General features: G+C 35.0%; 1 protein-coding gene across 1 annotated transcript; it reads right to left on the bottom strand.

Annotated features, from left to right (window-relative positions):
- Window positions 1-22,958: 22,958 nt before the first annotated feature.
- On the bottom strand, window positions 22,959-25,011 carry LOC117906526 (bifunctional nitrilase/nitrile hydratase NIT4B-like; the record flags this gene model as incomplete). Its single annotated transcript, XM_034819565.1, has 5 exons — window positions 22,959-23,268; window positions 23,442-23,723; window positions 23,882-24,175; window positions 24,350-24,517; window positions 24,885-25,011. Coding segments are annotated over 5 exons (1,047 nt in total), but the record flags the coding sequence as incomplete, so codon positions are not given.
- Window positions 25,012-26,750: the final 1,739 nt, after the last annotated feature.

Raw genomic sequence — 26,750 nt, 5'->3', positions numbered from 1 at the left:
AATTAATTTTATAATATATATTTATAGTAATTGTATTATTGTATAAGTATAATAGGGAATGGAAAAATGGATTTTTTTTGTTTGTTTTTTTGTTTTGTTTTGTTTTTCTGTTTTGTTTTGTTTGTTTTTTGTTTGCAAAAATCGTCTCTTAAAGACACGATTCTCACTTTTTGTTTTTTTTTTTAAAAATAAATTAATAATAATTTTTTTAAAAAAAATAATAGATAAATATTATTTATCTTATATTAAATTTAATATATTTAGTAAATAAAATTAATTAATTTTATAATATATATTTATAATAATTGTATTATTGTATAAGTATAGTAGAGAATGGAAAAATGGATTTTTTTTTCTTGTGAAAATCGTCTCTTGAAAAGACAATTTCTCACTTTTTTTTTGTTTTTTTAATAAATTAATAACAAATTTGTTTTTTTTTTTAACTCATTTTTTCACATAAAATTGATAACAATTTTTTTTTTTTTTAATTTCCGAAGTGAAAGAAAAAAAAAAAGATAACAATTTCTTACTTCTCTCTCTCTCTCTCTGTCTATCTGTCTGTTTGTCTGTCTGTCTCTCTCGTTTTGCCAAAATCTTGTCTTCAAGAAACGATTTCTCATATTTTAGAAATTGTGTCTTGGTGTTATAAATTGTCTTTTTGAAGAGACGATTTAAATAAAAAATAAAAAAATTCTCTCTTTCCTACTTAGTAAAAACTACGGTAGATTTGAAATTATTTTTTTCACTATGGTAGTTTAGGAATTATTTTTTAAAACTATTGTACTCTTATAAAAAAATCCCATTAAGTTATGTTGGCTTAAGTTAATAATTTTGTTCTATTATTTTGACATATGATTTTTTTAAAAAAAAATTGTATGTCTTACTTTCTATTGAAGGTTTAAGGTTGTTTCATGATTAACCGAAATGACACAAGTAAATAAAGGTCAGGAAAACACTAATAGGATCTACATAAGACTTGTATTGGACAAAAGATTTTTTTAAGATTGACCAAAAATGTTATTAAAAAAAATTAAGAACACTCAAGTCCTAATGGAAAAATTCCAATTTTGTGTAATTCAATTAATTTTATAGTTATAATTAGATTAATTATATAATTGTAGGTATATTTATTTTACAATTATATTTAAATTTATTTTGAAAATCTTAATTTGACTTTACTAGATATTTGTATTATATAAATATCTTGTCTAATTAGGTTTTTTGTCTTATACAAATATTTAAAAAAAACCTTATTAGCCTTCTTATCCCTAAAACTCTCAAAGGAATTCAATTTACTCCTACCAAGTTGTAAAGAGATTTGCATCCCCTCAGGTGTTGAGGTGAGATTCATTGAAAAGACACGAGATGCTACATCGTGGATGTAGAATGCAATGTAAGCAAGCATTGGAGAGTAAGTCTTAGGGTAATGTTTTTCAAGTAAATCTACTTATTACATTTGCATATAATGGAATATAGATTTAAAGTCTCTAACCTAACTCATTGGTTTTTTTTTTTATCTCTACACATTGTGAGAAGGTTTTCTACATAAAAAACTCTTTTTCAATCTTATGTTTGATTGTTTTTTAGGTTTCTCTAATTTAGAATTGAGATAGTTTAATAATTAAATATATGTAATTTAAGGCTTAAAAGGGTTAAACACCTATTCACCCCTAGGTGTCATACTATATCAAATAACTTTCAATGTTGGTGAAGTTTCTTCTTTAAAAGAGCTTTAACACGTGATTGTATCAGCATGTAACAAAGATCTGTTATCCGATCTTTATTCAAATTCAAATATTTCTTTGTATATAGCAGAGTAGTTGAGACTTCCTTAAGACTTGGACTTCCTCTTGTATTTAATATTTCTTTGTATATAGCAGAGTAGTTAAGTCTTCCTTAAGACTAGGACTTTCTCTTGTATTTAGGAGTGATCTTGTTATTCCTTTGTGTATATGTACTCTATTTCGGTTAATGAAATTTAGTGGAAAAATCATAATTGATTCTCAATTTGACATGGTATCAGAACCCATATCAATTCCTCCCCATTAATTTTTTTTTTCTTTTCTTCTCTTCTTTCCCCTATTGTTTCCCTCTTACTCTCTTGCTATCAAACACCACAATGACAACACCACATTCCACCAACATTACCTCTGCCGCTAGTCCTCCAAACACTGAAATTCCTCTTATCACCATCAACATATCGGCTCAAGCACCACTCACTCACCTCCACAAATTACCTATCCTGGAAGCTGCAATTTGAAACTCTATTCATTGGATATGACCTCATTGGGTATATCGATGGATCCAAACCATGTCCTCCCTCCACCATCACAGCGAACAACACTACCACAACCAATCCTTCTTACAAACTCTGGATTCGTCAAGATCAACTGCTGCTAAATGCCTTAATTGGCTCTCTTTCCCCTACTATCATTTCCTTCATTGCCCAAGCCAAGACTGCCAAAGAAGCATGGACCATCCTTGCCAATACCTATGCCAAACCCTCATGTGGTCGCATCAAACAAGTCAAAACCAAACTTAAGAATCCAACAAAAGGAAGCCAGAATGTAACTGAGTATCTTCATTCTGTCAAAGCTTGTGCTGATGAACTAGCCATCCTAGGTGCACTATTGGATCCTGAAGACCTCACTGACCAGATCCTCGATGGCCTAGGCGACGACTACAAGGAATTGGTCCGTGCGGTACAAGCTCGTGACACTTCCATCACATTTGATGAGCTCCACGAGAAGCTACTCTCCTTTGAAGCCTTTGCACCTGCAATCACAAGTTCAGAAACTTCACTTCCAATTACTACTAATCCAACAAACAAAACAAACCACCAATGGTGCCCAAACAAACCAAATAATTGGCGTACCCCCTCTCCCTCACATGCACCTGCTGGCAACCAGAATTGGCATCCACCAACACCCAATAATGGCCGTCTACCAATGAACTTAGATCAACGCTTCCAAAATCGCAGCAACCGTCCTCCATCTAGACCTTATCAAGGCTTCTGTCAAATCTATGGCATTCAAGGACATACAACCAATAGATGTCCCTCATTTCAAGTGCTTCCCATTTAATCCTCTACCACTGCACCCTCATCCTCCAACAACTCAACTGCTCCTTGGCAGCCACGAGTTAACTTTGCTGCCAACAACACATTACCAAACCCAACCTGGTTACTCGATAGTGGCGCCTCTCATCATGTCACAGCTGATCTAAACAATCTGTCCTTTCACTCACCTTACAACGGAATAGATGATGTTATGATTGGGGATGGTACAGGTCTCTCCATCACACACACGGGCTCCACTACTCTCTCTTCTCCACAATCAACTTTCACTTTATCTGATGTTCTTTGTGTCCCAACCATGAAAAAAAATTAATTTCCATTTCTCAGTTTTGCATCATTAACAATGCATCAGTTGAATTCTTACCATTTTCTTTTTTTTTATGAAGGATCTTCGCTTGGGGGCAATTCTATTCTAGGGCAGTACTAATGATGGAGTGTATGAATGGACGACTCCCAAAAACCCGATTCTAGCATTCTCTACAGCCAAAACAACATCTATCAACTAGCATCATCGTTTAGGACATCCAACTCTTCCAATCTTACAGTATATTCTCTCTAATTCTTGTTTAGAATCATCTTCCTCTATGCTAAAAGATTTCTCATGTATTGCATGCCTCTGCAATAAAAGTCACAAATTACCCTTTTTTACTTCATCACTTGTGTCTACACACCCTCTTCAAATTATCTTTTCTAATGTTTGGACCTCTCCCATTATGTCTTCCACTGGTTTTAAATATTATGTCATATTTGTCGATCACCTTACAAAAATATCTGGTTTTATCCCCTCAAACGAAAATCAGATATTCACGAAATGTTTAAACGCTATAAAACCATTATTGAAAATTACTTCAACCACAAAATCGTCACTTTATATTCTAACAATGGGGAAGAATATCTGGGCCTCAAAGATTACCTTTCTACCGCTGGTATATCTCATCTAACTAGTCCACCTCATACACCCGAACACAATGGCTACTTTGAAAGAAGACACCGTGACATTGTCGAAACTGGCCTCACCTTACTCTCCCATGTCTTCTTACCTCTCACCTTTTGCCCTCATGCATTCAGTACTGCTGTATACTTAATTAATATAATGCCCACCTCTACTCTCAACCTCTCCACTCCCTTTGAATTAATTTTCAAAACAAAACCAAACTATGCTAAACTCAAAATCTTCGGATGCTTATGTTATCCATGGCTTCGTCCTTATTCATCCCACAAACTAGCCCCCAAGTCCACACCCTGTGTCTTTCTTGGTTACTCTTTGTCCCAAAGTGCCTATCTCTGTTTTGAACCAACTACCTCTAAAACATATGTCTCTCGTCATGTCCAATTTGTTGAATCCATATTTCCTTACACCACACTCAACATTTAGCAACCACGTCTTACAATCACTACAGTTTCTATTGGATTCCACTAGTTATCACAATTCCCATTCCTCCTCCAGCACAATCGCCTTCTTACACTCCAGAAGTACAAGCTCCGGACTTGGCCCCTACTGTAGATCACATCTCAAACATGTTTCCATCACTCCATCAACCAGGACCTACATTGTAACCAGAACCTGCCTCATAACAAGTCTCTACACTGGCTCCTCGCCATTCCATGACTACCCTCGCCAAAAACCATATCACCAAACCTATCAAAAAACTCAATCTCCACACACACCTAGCCTCTTCCCCCAATTCCGAACCCACATCTGTTGTTCAAGCCCTCAAAGACTCAAACTGGCGCAAAGCTATGTCCGAAGAGTATGATGCCCTTGTTCGCAATGGGAATTGGGAACTTGTTTCTCCAACCGGCATCACCAACCTTATAGGCTGTAAGTGGGTGTTTCACATTAAAAGAAACTCTAACGGTTCTATTGATGGGTTTAAAGCTCGCCTTGTAGCCAAAGGCTTTCATCAAAGACCAGGTGTGGACTATCTTGAAACATTCAGTCCAGTAATCAAGCCAACTACTGTGAGACTTGCGCTCCGTATTACCGTAAGCAATGGCTGGTCCCTTCACCAATTAGATGTAAACAATGCCTTCCTCCAAGGAACTCTATCAGAAACAGTATATATGGCACAACCTCTTGGCTTTATTGACACTGATAAACCCACCCATGTATGCAAGCTTCACAAAGCCATTTATGACAGGCTCCTCGGGCCTAGTATCATGAATTGTGCCAATTTCTTGTAGATTCTGGGTTCAAGAACTCTCACTCTGACACTTCTCTATTTATTCTACATGCTGGAACCAACCTCCTCTATCTACTGGTATACGTTGACGACATTATAATCATTGGGAATAGTAACGATCTTGTATCCCAAGTTGTTGAGTGTCTAGCTCAGCGTTTTTCTCTCAAAGATCTGGGCCCTCTATCATATTTTCTTGGTGTAGAAGTTGTTCCTCATCGTCATGGCCTCCTACTCTCACAAAGGAGATATATAAAGGATCTGCTCACTAGAACTAATATGCAAGCTGCCAAACCAGTTCATACACCTTTACCAACTAGCTCGTCCTCCATCAAGTTATCATCTGGATCACCTCTCTCTGACCCCACAGAATATAGAATTGTAGTGGGTAGCCTTCAATACTTGTCTCTCACTCGTTCAGACATTTCATTTGTTGTTAACAAAATGTCTTAGTTTATGCATCAACCAACATATGAACATTAGACTTTAGTTAAACGAATTTTGTGTTACCTCAGTGGCACCGTAAATGATGGCCTTCTTCTTCATCATACCTCATCGCTATTCCTTTATGCTTTCTCCGACTCGATTCATGCCTTCTTCGATGCTGACTAGGCAGGTAACAAGGATGACTACTCTTCAACTGGTGCTTACCTTGTTTACTTAGGCAGCAATCTCATTTCCTGGAGCTCTAAGAAGCAGAAAACTGTGGCTCGTTCTTTTATTGAGGCAGAATATTGCTCAATTGCTGCTACTGCTGCTGAACTCTACTAGGTTTGCTCTTTGCTCTCTGAACTTTGCATCAATCTGGTCAACCCCTTAGTTGTCTACTGCGACAATGTCGGTGCAACACAGTTAAGTTCAAATCCGGTTTTCCATTCTTGAATGAAACATGTGGCAGTTGATTATCACTTCCTCTGTGATCAAGTTCAATCTGGTGCTCTTCGCATGGCTCATGTTTCATCTGCAGACCAACTTGCTGATCTTCTAACCAAACCTCTGCCTCATTCTCAATTCCAGAAATTACGAGTCAAGATTGGCCTCTTTCCACGTGGCCTATCTTGAAGGGGGCATATCAGCATGTAACAAAGATCTGTTATCCGATTTTTATTCAAATTCAAATATTTCTTTGTATATAGCAGAGTAGTTGAGACTTCCTTAAGACTAGGACTTCCTCTTGTATTTAATATTTCTTTGTATATAGCAGAGTAGTTGAGTTTTCCTTAAGACTAGGACTTCCTCTTGTATCTAAGAGTGATCTTGTTATTCCTCTGTGTATATGTACTTTATTTCAGTTAATGAAAATCAGTGGAAAATCATAATTGATTCTCAATTCGACAGATTGTTCTTCAAGGGAGCTTCCAAAGAGCTCAAGGGGCCTTTTTCTTATCCAATGTTTTAATCTCACTCTCAACCAATGGTAAAAGAATAAACTTAATCATTAAAGATTAAAGCTAACCATGAAAGTATCCAACTCACCTCAACATATGTTTTGGATTTTTTTCAAGAAAGAATGCAAGAGAGAGTGAGGACATATAAAGGATGTTTTGTGCAAGTAAAGAATCATTTATTTTCCAAGGAGATGTACTTGCTTCTTCACTGAACTGGGAATGGATTTAAATAGCTCCATTGGGAATGTAAATGAATAAATAAAAGAAAAGAAAAATGTGTCCAACAATTTATTGAAACCGTAAAGTGGAAGTAATACAAGACCATAATGGGAAATCCCACATATTTAGTAGTATTTGGGCTTTGTAGTATTGAAACTTTGGTATAAGAAATTTGAAAATACTTCTATATAATTATTAAAAAAAATTAGTAGAATAAGATAGTCCTTTCAACATAATTGAGGCATTAAATTTTAAGCACTCTAAAATTATAATCTTTACAAATAATAAAGAAGTTTTTGCATTGAGACCAATTGAATATGATTTGTATGTTCTTAATTTTCATTTTCTTATCTTTTGTCTTCCTATACCTATAAGCCTATTTAGAGAAAGACCTTTTATCGAAAAAAGAGAGTTCAGAGTTATTTCCCTCTAAAAAGAGAGTGGATCGGAAGATCTTTATTGAATATAGGGTTTCTTCTAAAACAAGATGAAGTAAATTAGCAACTCTGAACAATCTGAAGGAAAAGGAATTTGAGTTAAGTTGACGGGGTGTGCGGCACTTTATTGGGACTTTAAGAGATATTTTCTCTTTCACGCTATCCTTTGAAATTGAGTTGTGTCCGCTTTCAACTTAATTTTTTTCTCTCTGTTTTTCTAATGAAAATATATCTTTTGTTGGGGGAAAATATTTTGTTGAATATATATATTCAAATGGAAGGTAAGCGAAAAAAAAAATGATAAAAAATGGGTGTGATGAAATTTCAAATTATTGATCATCATATGTATTTAACCTAAATCTTAAAAAATTAAATGCAATTAACTCATTGAATTTGTTCAATACCACTTTTTATAAATAATTTTTGAATCATGTAGCATTCAAAACAAAAAACTTTGTAAAAGATATAATTAACGATAACATGAAATTATTAAAATATTTAAAATTAAATAATATAAAGAAACAATAAAATGGTTCATTTATGTTGTTAGAACCATTGTTTTAAAAACTGGTCGCTCCGATCAATCGGATGGTCCATCAATGCCCTTTCCAGTCCGATCTAGGGAAATGGACAGAGACAACCGACGATCAGACCATCGACCTTCTTCATAAACCGGTCAAGGTCAAAACCTAAATGGGTTTAATCCATTCATTCCTAACCCGTTTGCAAGTATAAATACCTATCTATTGGTCCAAATTCATTCATTCCAAGCCCATTTGCTTGTTCTCAAGATCTACAGGAATAAATACCCTATAAGTGGTTTATAGATTTCCGATGTGGGATGAGTTTTGATAATAATGAAAGGAGCTTTGCATGGTGGGGAATTGAACGTAGGACTTATTTTTAACAAAATGATAGCACACCACTATGCTACAAAGCTATTTGATTAATAATTTGATAAATATCTATATATCTGTTTTTTAATTTCTATCGTATAAAACATTTAAACAAATATAAATATTTATATCTACTATTATTTTTATAATAATTATTAATTATAAACATGAAAATAATATAAATTAATCAATATAATAATTTTAAAATAACAAAATACATAGATATATAATTAAATTAAATATTATAATTTTCTTTTCATATTTAAATATTATACATATTCTATTTAATAAAATTTAATATATTAATACATTTATATTTGTATTTATCATTTAATTTGACATATTGAACATAAAAAATAAAATATTATTAAAAATTTTAATAAAATATATTTTAATTTATTATAATTTTATTAAAATATAAATTATATATTTATAATGTCATCGATTCGATCGCGGTTTGACTACTGGTTCAACTAGTGAACCGTGAACTGATAACTTTTTCGGTTCAATATTCGGTCCGATTTTGAAAACATTAGTTAAAACTTTTTTATTTATAGAAAATGCTAATTATGCTTTAAAGTTGTAGGATGTTAAAAGCCCAAATACATACCTACATATTTTCTTATTTATCTCCTAGTATCTTTACAAAGTGATAGATATATTGGTGGCCAAGCATTATCATCATCATTATTTATCTCCTAACATCTTTATGAAGTGATAGTGTAAGAAGAGTGTAAATAATTTTTATTTTATTTTATTCTATTAGTTTTATATTTTTTTGGGAAGAGTCCTATTGAGAATTATTTTTATTTTATTTTATTCTACTAGTCTTATATTTTTGGGAAGAGTCTTATTGGGATTGTGCTAGTGGAGTCCCATTCCTTTTATAAGTAGAATCCCCTTCCACTTTGAGTCATGTTTTAATTACAAGTAGATTCCCATTAGGACTGTGTTAGTGGCCTATAAAAGCAAGTCACCTTTCACTCTCTATATACCAATACCAATTTTTCAAAGAATTTTTCAGAGAGTTTTTCAAAGAGTCTTTTCATACATCTATCTGGATGATTTTTTTTCAAAAACCCGAGCTGTATATATCTCGCTTACAGAGTACACCCAAGGCGAGATCTGGGTGTTGAATCTCGGAGATAGACCATTGGTACCCTAGTGTACCAAATTTGTCTTCGAGGATGGTGGATCTATTTCAAGGATAGTGTTTGTCATACCTTAGTCAATAAGTTTTTCTTCTTATTAATTATGTTCTTTGTTTGTGTCTTTTGGGCTAGTCATTTGTTTCCATATCTTTAATCCAACAATCTTGAAATATATCCAAATGTAAGCTTCTCTAGTTCACACCAGTCTTGACACCTCTAAAATTGATCCCTTCAATGGGACATTCTTTAAGAGATGGCAGGAAAAGGTTTTCTCTGCAATTGATATAGTGAACTTGAGACACATTTTGACTGACTCAATACTAGAAGATGGTTCTCATTTGTTACCAACCTGGGAAACTGGAAATAAACAAGTTAGGCATGCTATTCTAAGTACCCTTTCTAATGAAATTTTTGATATTTATTGTCAATTTAAAGTTGCAAACGAAACTTGGGATGCAATGAATAAAAAATATAGTTTGGAAGATGCAGGAACTCAGAAATATGCCATAGGGAATTTTAAAATTTTCCTAATGACTGAGGATAGAGATGTATCATCTCAAATCCATGACTACCACTTGTTGATTAATGACTTAGCTATTGAAGACATTAAATTACCCGAACATTTTGTAGCTGGTTATTTAGTAGAGACTTTTTTAGAGTCTTGGAAAGACAATAAAAATAACATGAAACATAAAAGAAAACAAATGTCCCTAGAGGATGTCATAATCCATATTAGGATTGAGGAACAAAACTGAAATAGGGACAATGCTGAGTTAAGGAATTGTCTTCTAAGACTAATGTAGTAGAAGAAAAACCTAAACCCCAAAATAATAGGTCTAGGAAACAAAACTTTAGGAACAAGCCCAATGCATCAAACAAGATCCAAAACCCAACTATTAAAAAAAAAAGAGTAAGGATCTTGTTTGACTATGATAAAATAGTTTTAACCAAGAATGATGCATTTGTGGGGAAGAGCTATTATAATAAGGGTTTATTTATGTTGAATGTTTATGATATTATCAATAATAATGCATCTTCTTCTTTTTCTGCTTACATAGTTGATTCTTGTGATATTTGGCATGGTAGACTAGGACATGTGAACTTTTCATATATGAAGAAAATGGTTAAATTGAGTTTAATCCCTAAATTGTCCTTAGAAAACCATGGAAAATGTGAATCTTGTGTAGAATCTAAAACCACAAAGAAATCTTGCAAATCAGTTGAAAGAGAATCAGATCTACTAAGTTTAATACACAGTGACTTAGGAGACCTAAAAAATACAATGACTAGAGGTAAACGATTCTACATAACTTTCATAGATGACTACTTAAGGTATACAAGGGTATATCTTATGTTTCATCAAGTACAAAAATGAAGTGGAAAATCAACTAAGTAAGAAAATTAAAAAACTTAGAACTGATAGGGGAAGAGAGTATGAGTCCAACCCCTTTAATTCTTTTTGTGAAGACCATGAGATCATTCACAAAACCAGTCCTCCTTATTCCCTTGAGTCTAATGGAGTAGTAGAAAGGAAAAATAAGACCTTAAAAGAAATGATGAATGCAATGTTGGTAAGTTCAGGAGCACCCTTGAACTTGGGGGGAGGGAGGGGGGAGGGGAAGCTATCCTATCTGCATGTCACATTCAAAATAGAATACCTTATAAGAAAACTGGAAAAACTCTTATGAGTTGTGGAAGGGTTATGCACCTAATATAGCATACCTGAAAGTGTGGGGGTGTTTAGCTAAAGTTCTCTTCCTTGAACCTAAAAAATGAAAACTAGGTCCTAAAACCTTTGATGCAATGTTACTAAGTCAGAAAACAGTTTTGTAGATGTTAATACTATAATGGAAACAAAGAATGCAGATTTCTTTGAAAACATATTTCCTATGAAACTAAATGGTGAACAACAAGTTTAAAAAACAAGTAGAGACAAGTCTATTGAACCTTCTGAATTTGAACCTAGAAGGAGTAAAGTGATAGGAAAGAAACAAACCTTGGAGATGGTTTCTACACCTTCCTAATAGATGAGACCCTGATCCTACAAAGAAGCTATAACTTTTCCTGATGCACCATTCTAGAAGGATGCCATTAATAGTGAAATCGAATCAATCATGTATAACCATACATAGGAGTTAGTAGATTTACCTCCTGGTGCAAAGACTATTGGCTGTAAGTGGATCTTTAAAAGAAAGTTAAAACAAGATGGGTCCATAGTATAAAACTCATTTAGTTGCCAAAGGCTTTAAACAAAGGAATGATGTAGATTACTTTGACAACTTTGGCCCTGTGACTAGAATAACATCAAGTAGAGTATTGTTCGCTCTAGCTTCCATTCATAATTTGGTTATACACCAAATGGATGTCAAGACTGCATTCTTGAATGGGGATTTGGAAGAGAAAATTTATATGGAACAACCTGAGGGTTGTGTAGTTCCAAGGAAGGAGAAAAAGGTGTGTAAGTTGGTTAAATCACTATATGGGTTAAAACAAGCTCCCAAACAATGGCACAACAAGTTTGATCATGTGTTAGTAACTAATGGATATTCCATTAATGATGCTGATAAGTGTATCTATAGTAAGTATGAGGATAACACATGTGTAGTCATTTGCCTTAATGTTTATGACATGCTGATCCTTGGAACTAGCCTAGAGGTTGTGTGTGAGACCAAGAAATACCTAGGTCCTAAGTTTGATATGAAAGACCTAGGAGAGGCAGAGGTGATTCTAGGAATTAAAATAACTAGAACACCTAATGAGCTTAAAATTTCTCAAGAGCACTATGTTGAAAAGATCCTAAGGAAGTTTGACCACTTTGATTGTAAACTAGTGTCAACTTCTTATGATCCTAGCTCACTGCTGAAGAAAAATAGAGAACATAGTGTTGCCCAAATAGAGCATGCTCATATCATAGGGAGCCTAATGTACTTGATGAACTGTACCAGACCTGACATTGCTTATGTAGTAGGTAGATTGAGTCGATACACCCAAAGTCCTAATTAGGACCATTGGACTATTGTTCCTAGAGTCCTTAAGTATTTGAGAGGCCCCATTAACTATGGTTTGTGATTTAGTGGATTTCCAAGTGTCCTTGAAGAATTTAGTGATGTAAATTGGATATCGGATTCAGATGTGATGAAATCCACTAGTGGATATGTTTTCATCTTTGGTGGAAGTATAGTTTCTTGGAAGTCTACCAAGCAAACTTGCATTACTCGGTGTACTATGGAGGCTAAGTTTATTACCTTAGAAAAAACAAGTTTTGAGGTTGAGGGGCTTAGAAACCTCTTAGCATATATCCCTTTATGGACAAGACCAACCCCGTCTGTGTCTATGCGTTGTGATAGCCAAGCTACAATTGCTAAGGCTAAGAGTAAAATATTTAATGGGAAGAATAGGCATGTACAGCTAAGGCATAATATTGTGCGGTAGCTTCTTGAAACAGAGGTTATATCCTTAGAATTTGTGAGGTTAAAGTTGAATTTGGCCGATCCTTTGACCAAACCACTAAATAAGAAACTAGTGGAAGAAACATCGAGGGGGATGGGGCTTATGCCTATTACAGAAGTCAAGAGGGGTGGTAACCCAACCTATTAGAATGGAAATTCCATGAAGTAGGTTCATATGGGTAATAACAAATCACTTGTTGACTTGAGGTCCTATATCAACTCTAATTGTATGAGAGTCTATCCCTATGGTGTAGATAGAGCGTATTATGCATTGATTAAGGTTGAATGTTTACTCTTAATGAATACCATATTCCTTATGGATGATATGTTTAAATGCATAACATACTTGATGGATTCACCTATATGAGAGTGGAGGTGGGGCCGCTTCCTATGAGAACTTAGGTAGTTTCTCTAGAACTCTCATGAATATCCAAGTAGAGCGCATGACCTATTTGTGCCAACCCGTTTTGTACAACTCGTAGTGTAGTTGAGAAAACCAATGTGGATAAAAGTCCATTGAGTTACATTAAGAAACACTGGTTCATAGAAATTTATTTTCACCCTGTTTTGTGATTCAATACTTATTTGTCCTAAGACTAGTTCATAGCCTTTGGGCACCAGTACTGATGCATTGGATTCTTTTTTCCTAAAAATAAGAATAAAAATAAATAAATAATAACGTTTACACTTTGTGGGAGATTGTAGGAAAAGTGTAAATAATTTTTATTTTTATTTTATTTTATTCTATTAGTCTTATATTTTTGGGAAGAGTCCTATTGGGATTGTACTAGTGGAGTCCCATTTCTTTTATAAGTAGAATCCCTTTCCACTCTGAGTCATGTTCTGATTACAAGTAGATTCCCATTGGGACTGTGTTAGTGGCCTATAAAAGCAAGTCACCCCTCACTCTCTAGATACCAATACCAAATTTTCAGAGAATTTTTTAGAGAGTTTTTCAAATATTCTTTTCATACATCTATCTGGAGGAATTTTTTCAAAAACCCGAGCTGTACACATCTCGCTTATAGAGTGAACCCAAGACAAGATCTGGGTGTTGAATCCTGGAGGTAGACCACTGGTACCCTAGTGCACCGAATTCGTCTTCGAGGAGGGTGGATCTATTTCAAGGACAGTGTTTGTCACATCTCAACCAATAAGTTTTTCTTCTTATTAATTATGTTCTTTGTTTGTGTCTTTGGGGCTAGTCATTTGTTTCCCTACCCTTAATCTAACAATAAGTATATGGGTGGCCCAATCATCATCATCATTATCATCATCTTTAAGAAGTGTAAAATAAATTTCCATAATATTATAACTATTCAAGTTATACACTACAATCAAACATATTACATTAAAAAAAAAAAAAATCATAAGTAGCTAGATTCAAGAGGTAGTGTAAAACATACCATGTTTTGACCAAGTGTAGCTTCCAATTCTTATGTAGAAGTTTATTTATTCCAAGAAATTAAAAAAGGAAAAGGATTAAAATCTTAAAAACATGGCAATAATAAAACCCTTAGCAAATATCTATTTGAAACTGTGTCAAAATTTGCCTCAAATTAACTTTTGAATTAACTTTACTATTATTATTGTTGGTGCATAACCTTTTCGGATGTGATGATCCAATGACTATCTAAGTCGCTAGCCAATCTTCTAATGTCACCTCCTCTATTGGTGAGTGTTTTGGCTCTCTAGGAAAATGATCCCATTTTTTCCATGTTCCTTTTCCTCCTTTATAGGCTTGAGTTAGATGTTGGAGGTTGCGTGACATACACGATTAGCTTAGTAGGTTTGTGTCAGGTGGCGTGTGGCTCACTAGCCCTGATGCTTCCTATTGATGTGATAAGATGAAGTTTTCCTTTTAGATTTGTTCCTCATACACATCTTGTTGTTGCCTTCAGTATCTGTGCTACGTGATCCATTTTGGTGGCTCAACAACTTCTTCCTAGTGACCAATTTTTTATTTTTATTTAAGATCGATTGGGGTAGGCTCTCAGATCATTGTAGGTTTAAATGGAGTCAAGATGACTTCTCGACCTGGAGACAATATTCAACTGATATAACATCTAGGTATCCCTTCTCGCAAAAATTCGGCACCCTCAAGAGACAACTTTTGTAGCAATATTCGTCATCCCTAACCTAAACAAGTACGTAGACCCACAGGTTGGTTGACTTCTATAGTTGGTACCTTCAATGCCCCATTTCTTCGTGACTAAGTAGGTTTGGGACGACGTGCGGCAGGAGCTACTTGGGCTTGAAACCTTCGTGTTGCGATCCTAGGAAGATGGTAGGTCATACATGCATCACCTTGAGGAGTGGCAACACTAGGGGATTTTCACAAGGCGACACAATGTGCACAACCATTTTTTGATTTTTATTTGGGAATTTTGCTTTGTTTAGGAACTTTGCTAAAATGGGCACTTGACCTTGATGAACATTTTTCCTAGATGGACACTCGACCTTGGTGGGCATTTCGCCTAGATGGGCGCTTGGCCTTGATGGGCATTTCGCCTAGATGGGCGCTTGGCCTTGATGGACATTTTGCCTGGATAGGCACTTGGCCTTGATAAGTATTTGCTTAGATGGGCATGTCACCTTGTTAAGCACTTGGCCTTGATAGACATATCATCTAGATGGGCGTTTTGCCTTGATGGGACTTGGCTTTGATGAACATTTTGCCTAGATGGGTATTTTACCTTCTTTGATCTTTCATAGGTTGGAACTCTATAGGTGGTGGGGTTGTGTTTTGGGTTGTATTTTCCAGGCGCACATGTGTAGGGGTAGGGAAATGCTGCCTTTCCTCCTGGTTTTAACTCCAAATGTGCTTATTGCCATGCCACAGTTTTCTTCTCGGGACTTGAGTATGCTTGTAAGTATTGTTCTGCTTCTTCTTGTTGTGTTTAAGGGTAAGTTGAGTTTTTTTTTGTACTCTTACATTTTCACTCCATCTTTCTTTGTCTTTATTCTGTTGTACAGATGAAGTGTGGCATAAAGGATTTTAGTAGGCGAAAGGGTGAGTTTCACTACCATATTGCTGAAACTGACCAACTGAGGCAAGTCGAGTACTTCTTTTGCACCTAAGGCTTTTGGTCGGGTGCTTTCTTGGCACCTAACGATTTGGCTGAGTGTTTCTTGGAACCTAAGGCTATGGTTGGGTGATGTTTGGCACCTAAGGCTTTTTGGTTGAGTGCTTCTTTGACACTTAATACTTTGTTGGGCGCTATGCTTGGCTGGGTACTACTTGGACACCCTAGGCTTTGTTGGGCACTAGGCCCAACTGGATGCCACTTGGGCACCTTAGGCTTTATTGGGCTCTAAGCCTGGTTGGGTGCTACTTGGGCACCTTAGGCTTTGTTGGGCGCTAGGCCTAGTCAGGTGCTACTTGGGCACCCTAGGCTTTATTGGGCTCTAAGGTTGGTTGGGTGCTACTTGGGCACCTTAGGCTTTGTGTGCTCTAGGCCCATCTAGGTGCCACTTCGGCACCTTAGGCTTTATTGGGCTCTAAGCCTGGTCAAGTGCTACTTGGGCACCCTAGGCTTTATTGTGCTCTAAGCTTGGTCGGGTGCTATTGGGCACCCTAGGCTTTATTAGGCTTTGGACTTGGCCAGGTACTACTTGGGCACCTTAGGCTTTGTTTGGCTCTAGGTCTGCTGGGTGCTACTTGGGCACCCTAGGCTTTATTGGGCTTTAGCCTTGGCCGGGTGCTACTTGTGCACCTCAGGCTTTGGGCTTGGCTGGGTGCTACTTGGCACCTTTGACTTTGTTATGCTCTGGCCCTGGTCGGGTGCTACTTGGGCACCTTAGGCTTTGTTAAGCTCTAGGCCTGGCTGGGTGCTACTTAGACACCTTAGGCTTTTTGGGTCTAATGCTTCTTCATACCTAAGGTTTTTTTTTTTTTTTTTTTTTTTTTTTTTTTTTTTTTTTGCGGTCATGCGATGCGTAACATATTTGATTTGAAAAATACAATAGTTGACGATATTGCTTCCCCACTTGGGGATCTTTGCTTTTAGATGGATTAGGCCATTTGGTAAGACTAGGAAGTTCTTCCTTGGTAGTCCCGCTAGCGCCTCTTTGTCCACTGATAGCGTCTGGGTAGCTGCATCGAGTCAAGCCACCAAGATCTAGTTCTCCCTTTTGATTCGGTTAACAGTTCTTCTCAGTTTGTCCAGCTACCTTCGATACTTTGTTAGCTACGGTTCAGTTGTTCGTTGTGGCCACTCATAAGTTGTTGGGGTGACATGCTCACCATCAACGTAGTTAGCTGCCAATGTAGTCACCATGGTTGGCTTTTGTTTCATTCCCATAGATGATGCCAATTGTTGGTGCACAACCTTTCTAGGTGTGATGATTTGGTGACTATCCGGGTTGCTAGCCAATCTTCTATTGTCACCTCCTCTATTGGTGGGTGTCTTGGTTCTCTAGGAAAATGATATTTTTTTCCTTGTTCTTCTTCCTCCTTTATAGGCTAGACTTAGACGTTGGAGGTTGTGTGGAGTACACAATTAGCTTGGCAGGTTTGTGTTAGGCATGTGTGGCCGACTATCCCTGACGCTTTCTATTGATGTGACAAGATGATGTTTTCCTTAGAGATTTGTTCCTCATACATCTCTTGTTGTTGCCTTTGGTATTCATGCCACATGATCCATGTTGGCAGCCTAAAAACTTCTTCCCAGTGACCAATTTTTAGTTCTTCTAGGATCAGTTGGGGTGGGCTCTCGGATCACTATAGGTTTAAACAGAGTCAGGATGACTTCTCGATCGGGAGACAATATTCAGCTGATACAACATCCGGGTACCCCTTCTCGGCAAAATTCGGCACCCTCAGGAGGCAGCTTTTATAGCGAAATCTGCCATCCCTAACCCGAGTAAGCAGGTAGACCCACAGGTTGGTTGGCTTCTATGGTTTGTACCTCCAATTATAATGGAAGTATAAATTTTAAAAAGATTCAGTGATTGTAGGATTCAATTCTAATGCTCTTATAGTAGCCAAAGGTCCTCGGACTCATGGTAGCACACAGACATGTTCTCTTCTATCTATGCAAATAGTCATGCAAAATACAAATATTCCCTCATATATTCTTATAATTTTACATGTATATGAATTTAATTATTTTATGTTCTGACTAGTGAGTAGAAAGTGAGTTAAGGTCTCCAAGCAACCATATTTCCCCATTTTAACCTCTCTACTGCCATTGATGCGGTAGTAGAGTATAACTGGGACATATAGATATGTCGGAAGAGCAATCGAGAGCAGATAGCTTCAAATTCTGAATGTGAGGTTCAGTTGGAGACTGGTTTTATTAGCCTTTTAGATATGATTTGAACCTCTATTTTAGACAAGAACTTGAGCTTCTGAATATATGTAGTACAACTCCTTTGGTCATGTATATATGTGCATATTGCGTTGAGATAGACAACATACAATCACTTGGCAACACAATATTAAAACTTTCAGAATATCACAAAATTTGATTGATGTCAAAGACTCATTCTGGACATTTAGGATAGGAGGTTACAATAAACCATTAACTGTACACATAAGTTCATTTGCAAGAATTGGGAACCAATTTAGAAGGTCAAGTATATTCGCTGTCAACAAGAATGACGCCCTCCGATTTAAGATCTCTACTGAGGAGGAACCCAGTTTGATCGAGATTCTAGGATCAAACAACAGAGTCAAAGTCAAATCAAGAGCAACGTTCCAACTTGTCATGAAGACCAAGAATAGTAATTGCTTTTGAGCAAGCAGTGAAATTATTTGCAATCAGACAATCATCTTCTTCTTCAAGAAATGCTGTAATGAAATTCTTACCAGTTGTGTCTGATTCTTCGAAACATGAAGTTAGCAAACAGATTGTTCATATATAATGTCAGTTGGCATAAATGTAGTGTTCAATCACCAAGCCACAAAGATGATACAACCGAACAGTTGCAGCAGGAAAACTTGGTTGTTTATTCAAAATCAAGTAAATCTCTAGGTCCCTCATACCACGATTGCTCCCAATATTTAGGTCTTGGCGTAGACAATTCCTTTCGTGTCTATGTGGACAGAACAATGCTTGGTGTTCTAGTTGTTGTCTTTCACCATGGTCTATAGAAAAAATGTCCAGAAAAACAACTAATGATCAGTAGAAGTGTAAAAGGGAAGAAAGAAAACTACTGATAGATTGGATCAGTCATCTTCTTCATTAGATCATTACAAACAGTTGGCTATGAAAAATTTGAAGTTAATCAACTACAATCATGACAGATATTTATTTTTCCTAAAAGAATGTAAATGTATGGTTGCTCTTTGAGTACAGCTCTCTACAGCACAAAAATAAGGCAATCAAATGAAACAAACCAAGAAAACAACAATATTAAAAGAATTATGAAATATCACCAGATGTGATCCAACAGTAAATTAAGAAACTTTATATAATCTTGCTTACCTTAGGGCCATGTCTGGAGGAGTTCCAATTGTAGGCCTAGGGCCAATGTTGATAGGCACATGCCCAGATCTTAGACACCCTCAAGATGAACAGTAGCAGCTACTCTAGGCGCTCCTACTGCACAGGCAAAAAACAAGTTAGTCAATGTTTCTTGGCTATTGGCTTTGGCTTGGACCTTGGTGGTTATGTCAATTTTAGATAAATATGTTAATAATCCAATGACTATATTCCAAGATTGATGATATATATGCAATATATCAATTTGGAAATGTCGATATAAACATTTAAGGAATTTAAATTAGTCAATTTTCAACAATCTAGCATTCAAAAGTGTACAAAATGGTTATAACTTGAAAGTTTGAATATAAACTGAGGTACAATATTCCTAGAGGCTCAAGTCTCCCTAGAACAAGGCATCACATCACATATTTATGTGGCCTTATGTTTGAGGTAAGCACCTTATCTATTGGCAAGTTCATCAATAATAAGCTTTTTGCAAGAAATTGGAGACCTAAAATTACTCTAATGCTTCTTTTCTTGAATATTAAATTTTCTTAAAAGTGTTATCGATTATCAAACATTTATATCAATGGTGGAAACTAGTTTGCTACCAAAGTGAAGGTTAAAGTCCTAATTATCATTTCGCTAAACAATGTAATATAGTATTATACAATTATTGCTTTTAAAAGAAAATTTACAAGCCAACCAGCGAAATTTATGATTATACCTTTTTCCGACTTCACTCATGCCATTGAGCTTTATAATTTGATGAAACAAGCCTAAATCAAAATTATACAAAAAAAATAAAGAATTGGAGAAAACAAACTTGTAAGCACTAAATTTTGTACTTTAAAAGAGGAAATAGGATGCCAATTGTAGGTTTAATTTAAAGAAACCTTAAAAAAATATTTTTAAAATTATAAGAAAACCCCCGTACCTTAGAAAATATTGGGGCGAACAGTCTACCTTTTGGCGATGTTCACATCTTGAGAGGAATGACTTCTTTCTTAGTAGATCTGATGATGGTGTTGATCTTTGGGAAGAGATGATTAGAAGGCTACGTTGAATTTTAGTGAGTGAGAGAGAAAGCAACACCCAAAACCCTAAAGCAAAAAAGGAATTAATAACTTAAATAGATTCCATTTTTTCCTTATGACGTGTCTACCTTAGTAAGGTTTTTATGGCAGTGATACCATTTGGATAATTAAGTCATTGATTTTGATGGATCTTTTCCATTTGAATTTTTAATATATAAACTTAATCTTTTTACTTGGGGTAATATATTTGGTATTTTAGGATTTCCTTTTTAATAATATGCTTTTAGTAGATGGTTTAACTATGTCCTAGTGTAATAAGTAGTCTTGCATTACATTATCTACTATGGAGTAGGAGTGTGTTGCTTGTTCAAGGGATGTATGGGAAGTTGTTTATTTGATGATATACTTTCAACACTTAGAGTCACGACTTGAGCTAATAAGTTTATCAAGATCTAAGCATTGATGGTGTTGCTACTCTATTGTATAGCAAGGATCCAATTAGTCACATTGTAGGACAAAACACTTATAGACAATTGATTCTATTACATTCAAGATATTGTTGCTTAAGGGGAGGTAGAGTCAAAACAAGTAGACAATTGATACAACTACACACACAACATAGAGACAAAACACATGAATAATACTATGGTTGAATAAATTAATTAGATGACATCAAGCTAACATTGATCTAGTATAATTATTTTGGAGCCTAAATGAGGGTATGATGAGATGATAATTATTTTGTCATAGTGAACAACATAAATTAAAATCTTGAAATGTCACCTTAGCCAACCTAGTAGAAATGATTCATCAAAATATTTGAATGTGAGATCTTAAATTGGTGTTTGACAAATAAATATGGTAATAAACATATATTAAGTATATATGAAGTGACCAAGCTGAGATTTGTATCATGTTATTATAGGGAATCCCGAATCTCTTTGTTCCTTATCCTATGATTAGGCTAGGTACATGCGAATCTTTCTAAGTTTTTCTAAATCGTATGAACAATGGAAAATTGTGTTTTAAAATAATAACAAGATTTAGAATTTGCATTAGAAAACATTACCTTAGATTTGGATGTTCCCAAATCTAATTCACGTAGTAAAGGAGAAGATCGAAGTTTTCAGAGGTCTTGAACACCCAAGATCTTCCACCAGATGACTTTTCCTTGATTTTAGATCTTAATTGGTGAGAAGGAAGAAAGACTAAAAAGGCTATGGTTCTCTCTCTCTTTGAATAGTGAAAAATGGCTCACTTCAAAAAAGTAATGAAATCCTTATTATTTAAGGGGTATTTATAGGGTTCCCTAATTGGGTGTAAGTGACTTAAGCGTACTAAAGGTTTGAATCATTTAATTTAGCTCAAAATGAGTCTTAATTGATTAATTAACCTAACATAGTTATCTAATTAATTAATTAGCTAAATCTGGAGACTTTGTTCACTTACCCCTATGCAACCTTGCATAATTACCAAAACACCCTTATACGTAAAAGTGAACCAAGAGTTGTGTCATCAAGGTATATGAGCTTAGGTGGAGACCATTGAGACCTATAGGACAGTACTAGCTACCCCAAAATCTAATTTTGAAGTTGATTTAACATTCCACTATAGAGAATCAATTGCACTATAATACCTTATGTAAATAACAATGAGATGCTAAGTGGTCGAGCCCATGACTTATTATCCATTGCATTCAGTCTCCCTATGAACTGGTGTTTGTAGTCTAATAAGGTGAAAACTATCAACCTTTCAAGACTACCTCTACTATCTTTGAATTACAAATCCTCTTATTATGTATTTAATTGATATATCTTAACTCTCCAAGAGTCTATGTCAAGTTCCATTTAAGAAACTACTATGACCATAGTTTACATGAACATACCTCCTTAGGATCACTTAAGGGGACACTCTGTCTCAATCCTCTTAGATTTCATGGTACTTCTGTTACAAATACTCATTGTCATAGACTTGCATCAATAGTGAACCAATCCATAAGGAACATATCTTATGATTTCATTAGTAGGTCAAAGTCACTACTAACTTTAACACAAATTCTATATTCTCTCAAGGTTAAAAGATAAAACAATGAAGCAACTTGGTGAAATCATGATTATTTGATAGCTTTATATCATGATTCACCATAAGTCTTGTCTAATGTGTAACCATACGCACTAGTATACTCACCATGGAAAACCCATCCTGATAACTAAGACCAACCATTCCTCTAAATATGAAGTAGCATACTATAACCTCTAATGGGTTACCTAGGCCTATGAATCGGTTGTGAACAAGTCATTTACTTACAATGAATCCATTTCTTAAATTTTTTTTGCAACTCTTAATGCACTCAAGTCCTGTACAATACAAGATATATATATCAAAATGCTTACAAGGTATAATGTATAGGATTAGGATAAATAAAAGTGAACTAAAAGTTTATTAATAAATAATAAAATTTTAAATTTATTACATCATGTCATGCTTTTATGAAACCTTTAAAATACTAAGAGCAACCTTTCATAATCATGAATTAAACTTTAGTTTCAACTTCTATCAAAGGCTAAATGAGAAAAGCTATCATAGAGGAGGCCTCAGCCAATGGGTAAGATGCACTGTTATACCAAACAATAAGTGGAAAATACAATTTTATTAATACTTGAGACAAAAAAAAAAAAAGAAATAAAAGGAAGATTTTACACTCAAACCAAGCATTTATTTATAATGAAGTGCAGTCTCCGTACGCACATGTGGACTTATTGGAAAATCATACAAATTATTGAAGGACGACCTTAGCTAGGCTAACAGTCTCCTAAATAGGCTATCTTTTATATATCTTTGCATTCATCCATCTCCTCATTGTCTTTGATTTTAGATGGTGAGGATGTGAAAGTAACAGGAAGCAGTGGACGATTGTTCACAGTGAGGCTTAGCACATCAGCTCTCGAATAATGTCCTACCACATCGAACTGGAACTTTGCTTTAGGAATCTCTCCACGAACATCTACATATCAAGTGATCATAAAAATATTTCATCAGTCCATTATAAATATCATAGAATATCAAGTCTTCGATAAAACTAAGTTTGCAGTCCTCTTAAACCTAAAGAATCGACTCATTTGCCTTATCTGGATACTGAAATATTTGGATATATAATTGGAGAAGTTAGGGCCATACCAAGATCAGCTGTGAAGAGGCCTTCTCCTTCATAATTCGGTCCTGCTAGAATTTCTCCATGGGGCGAAATGATGACACTACCTCCAGCCCAAACAATAGAATCTGGAGTGACATCTTCTTCTGTAGGACTGTAAAGATACTCAGGTGGAGGTGGGTAATCTTTCCTCCGACAGAACTGGATGGGTGAAAGAACATAGCATCCACCCTCAATAGCGATGTGTCTCATTGTGGCTACCCATTTATCCCCGGAATCGGCAGTAGGAGCACAATATATCTCAATACCTATAGAGATGTACATTCGTATTTTGTGATCAATCAATCCCATATCAAAGCCATAATGTATTTCAAGCCTATTTATAGGCTAAAACCCTAACAACTTAAAAAAGAGTACTGAAGTATTTCAAGCCAAACCATATTAGTTAGTGAAGAAAAAGACATACCTTTGCCATACATTGATGTCCTGAAAAGCGGCATTCTATTTTCCCAACAAATGACCGAACCAAGTTTTCCATATGGAGTATCATAAACTGGAGTAGTCGAGCAATCTCCGAAACCCCAGAAGAGCCGCTCCCAATATGTTGGCATGAGTTTCCTATGTTTTCCAAGGTAATTACCTTCAGGATCAAAGAAGAGAACAGTGCAATACAATGTGTATCCATCTCTCTCAACAACACCTGTCACTAAGTAGACTTTGTATTTCGCAGCCATTGATGCCAATCTATCCACTTCAGGTCCTGAAAATACATTAATATGAGATCAAAGATGAAATATGTAAGCTGATGGCTCATCACAAAGCATAAGTAGATTTTTTTTTTCTTGGTTCATTCATCAAACGTGTCTTGTTTCAATAACTAATTAAGTGGTTCAGTTCTTTGGCTATTTAAGGGAGAAAGAGAGAGGTAACTGACCCGGCACATTAATGGCAGAAGCATGGTACTTGCGGAAACTTTCTTTCCCTCTTGGCGACTGGTCGGCGAAATTGTATCCCCGGGGATACCCACCGATAAATGCTTCAGGAAACACAACCAGTTGGGATCCTAGTGCAGCTGCTTCTTTCAAAAACCTCTCAGCCTTATCTGCTCTCAAAATCACATTGCAAGAATTAATAATCCACGACTTAGTAAATTAATTGGTTGAATGGACAGAATGAAAATTAACTTCAAGAGATCCCGAATGACTTTTTGGTTGCTGAGAAAACTCAAGGAAAAAGAGACCTAGATGAAACTTGAAACTCTCATATTTTCAGCTGTTTTGTAACTAAGAAAAGAGAAACCACCTCAACCCAACTCATTAAAATAATTGTAAAAGCAGTAATTCCTTGATTGGCAGCTGAAAATATGATCAGGGTTCAATCATCCTTTTCTTTTTTTCAGTCTCTGAGCAACCAATTAGATCACATATTCCATTACACAAGTTGAACAATTGAAAGAAATGGTACGTTACCTAGAGTGGCAGGAGTATCATAAAAGATACTAGAAGCTTGAACAACGGTGGCTCTAACAGTTGAAGACATTGCAGAAATCGTATGCTTTTTCGTTTCCCTTTTGTTTGAGGATTCCTTACACAACGTTCAGTATATATATTGCCCATGAACGAGACGAAGAGGCTGTGAAAAGTCTACCTTGGTTTTCTATATTCATTGTGAGCTTTTCTCCTCATCACAAATTTTGAAGTTATCCGCAGACATTGTGGACCAGCCACATGACTTGTACAAATTGAAAATGACTGTCATCTGTGAAAAGCAATTTAAGATAAAAGAAAAAAAGAATAGTCATTAAAAGCACAAGATATTTGTCTTTTTTTTTTACAAAAACGACTGAGTCGTACATAGTGTTATAGTTTAGACGCCCAAAAGAAGTCTTTTTGTGCCTTGTAAGAAAACCTTAGCCAATTCAAGATGATTATCTTTGAACGAAAAGAGGGAGCCGCCCACATGCATGGATTCCATCCATCTAGCATATAAAAAGGGAGTAATGAGTGATTCAATGGCAGCTATGGTAGAAAAATAAAAAGGGAGAACTATGCTTACCCTCACGTTGATTCAAGCAAATATATTTTTTAGGAATTCTAATTTTCATATTTCACCCCAAACACATAATCAATAAATTTATTCTTCAAATATGTATTTTAATAACAACCAAAATGAGAATTCTATAGTTATCCCTTTTAAAATCTTTAATATGACAAGTCATCATTTGATCTGTTTGATATCCTCTCCATATCATGTCTTTGATATCCTAACTTTGACATTTTTTTATTTATATACGCTGAAGTGAATACACTTTCATATTTCTTTTTATTCTTTTAATATTTTCATATTTATTAACTTAGTCATTTTTTTGAAACATTAACATAAAATTATAATATATGATCAATAACTAATAAGAACAAATTAAACATAAATATAAGTACGGAATGGACAGAAAATAAAAAATTTATCCTACAAATAATACACTATATAGTTTAAAATATTAATTATAATAATATATTTGATACTTTAGGGTTTAGATTAAAAAATTATGTTTTATTTTTTAGAGGCTAGGATATAGGATTTCCATTAACCAAAGATTTTTTGTATGAATCATAAATAAAATGTGTATTTATTTTGCAAATTCTTATCATATATAAATAAAATAAAATAAATATATTTTAATCATATTATTTTTAATTTTTATTATTTTGTGTCAAAATCATAGTCAATGATGGTGGTTTTTGTTATGATATAGCTCTTAAAAGGATGTTATGATGCAATAAATATGAAGTTTATTATTTATTTAATGGTATTTTGATTTCACTTTTATTAATCTTTATTTCATGCATTTTACCTTATGAGTATTCTAGCTTGACATTTCTTGCACTATACATAACTTGGGTGCATTAAAAATTGCATGAAAGATCCAAGTTATAGGTTCCTTGCAAGTAAATGATTTGTTCACAACCGCTTTGTGAACTTAAGCAATCCATTTGATGTCGTAGTTCACTACCTCTTCATTAGAGGAATGATTTATCTTGACTATCGAGATAGAGTTCTCATGGTGAGTACACTAGTATGATGAGTTACGATGTAAACTTGTTGGATAGTCATAACTTCACTAAGTTGTTATATTGTATTGTTTTCTCAACCTTGAGAGAATATTGAACTTGTGCCAAAGTTTGTAATTATTTAACCTATGGGTGAGATCATAAAGTGATTATATATTCCTTACGAATTGGGTCACAATAGATAGAAGTCGGTAGTAATAAGTATTTTCAATAGAGACATCATGATATCTCATGGAATTTGAGATAGTGTTGGGTGATAATAAGGAC

Source organism: Vitis riparia, chromosome 2 (genome assembly GCF_004353265.1).
Source record: "Vitis riparia cultivar Riparia Gloire de Montpellier isolate 1030 chromosome 2, EGFV_Vit.rip_1.0, whole genome shotgun sequence".
In the NCBI taxonomy this organism is placed as follows: domain Eukaryota; kingdom Viridiplantae; phylum Streptophyta; class Magnoliopsida; order Vitales; family Vitaceae; genus Vitis; species Vitis riparia.
This window is presented reverse-complemented; position numbering and strand designations above follow the sequence as displayed.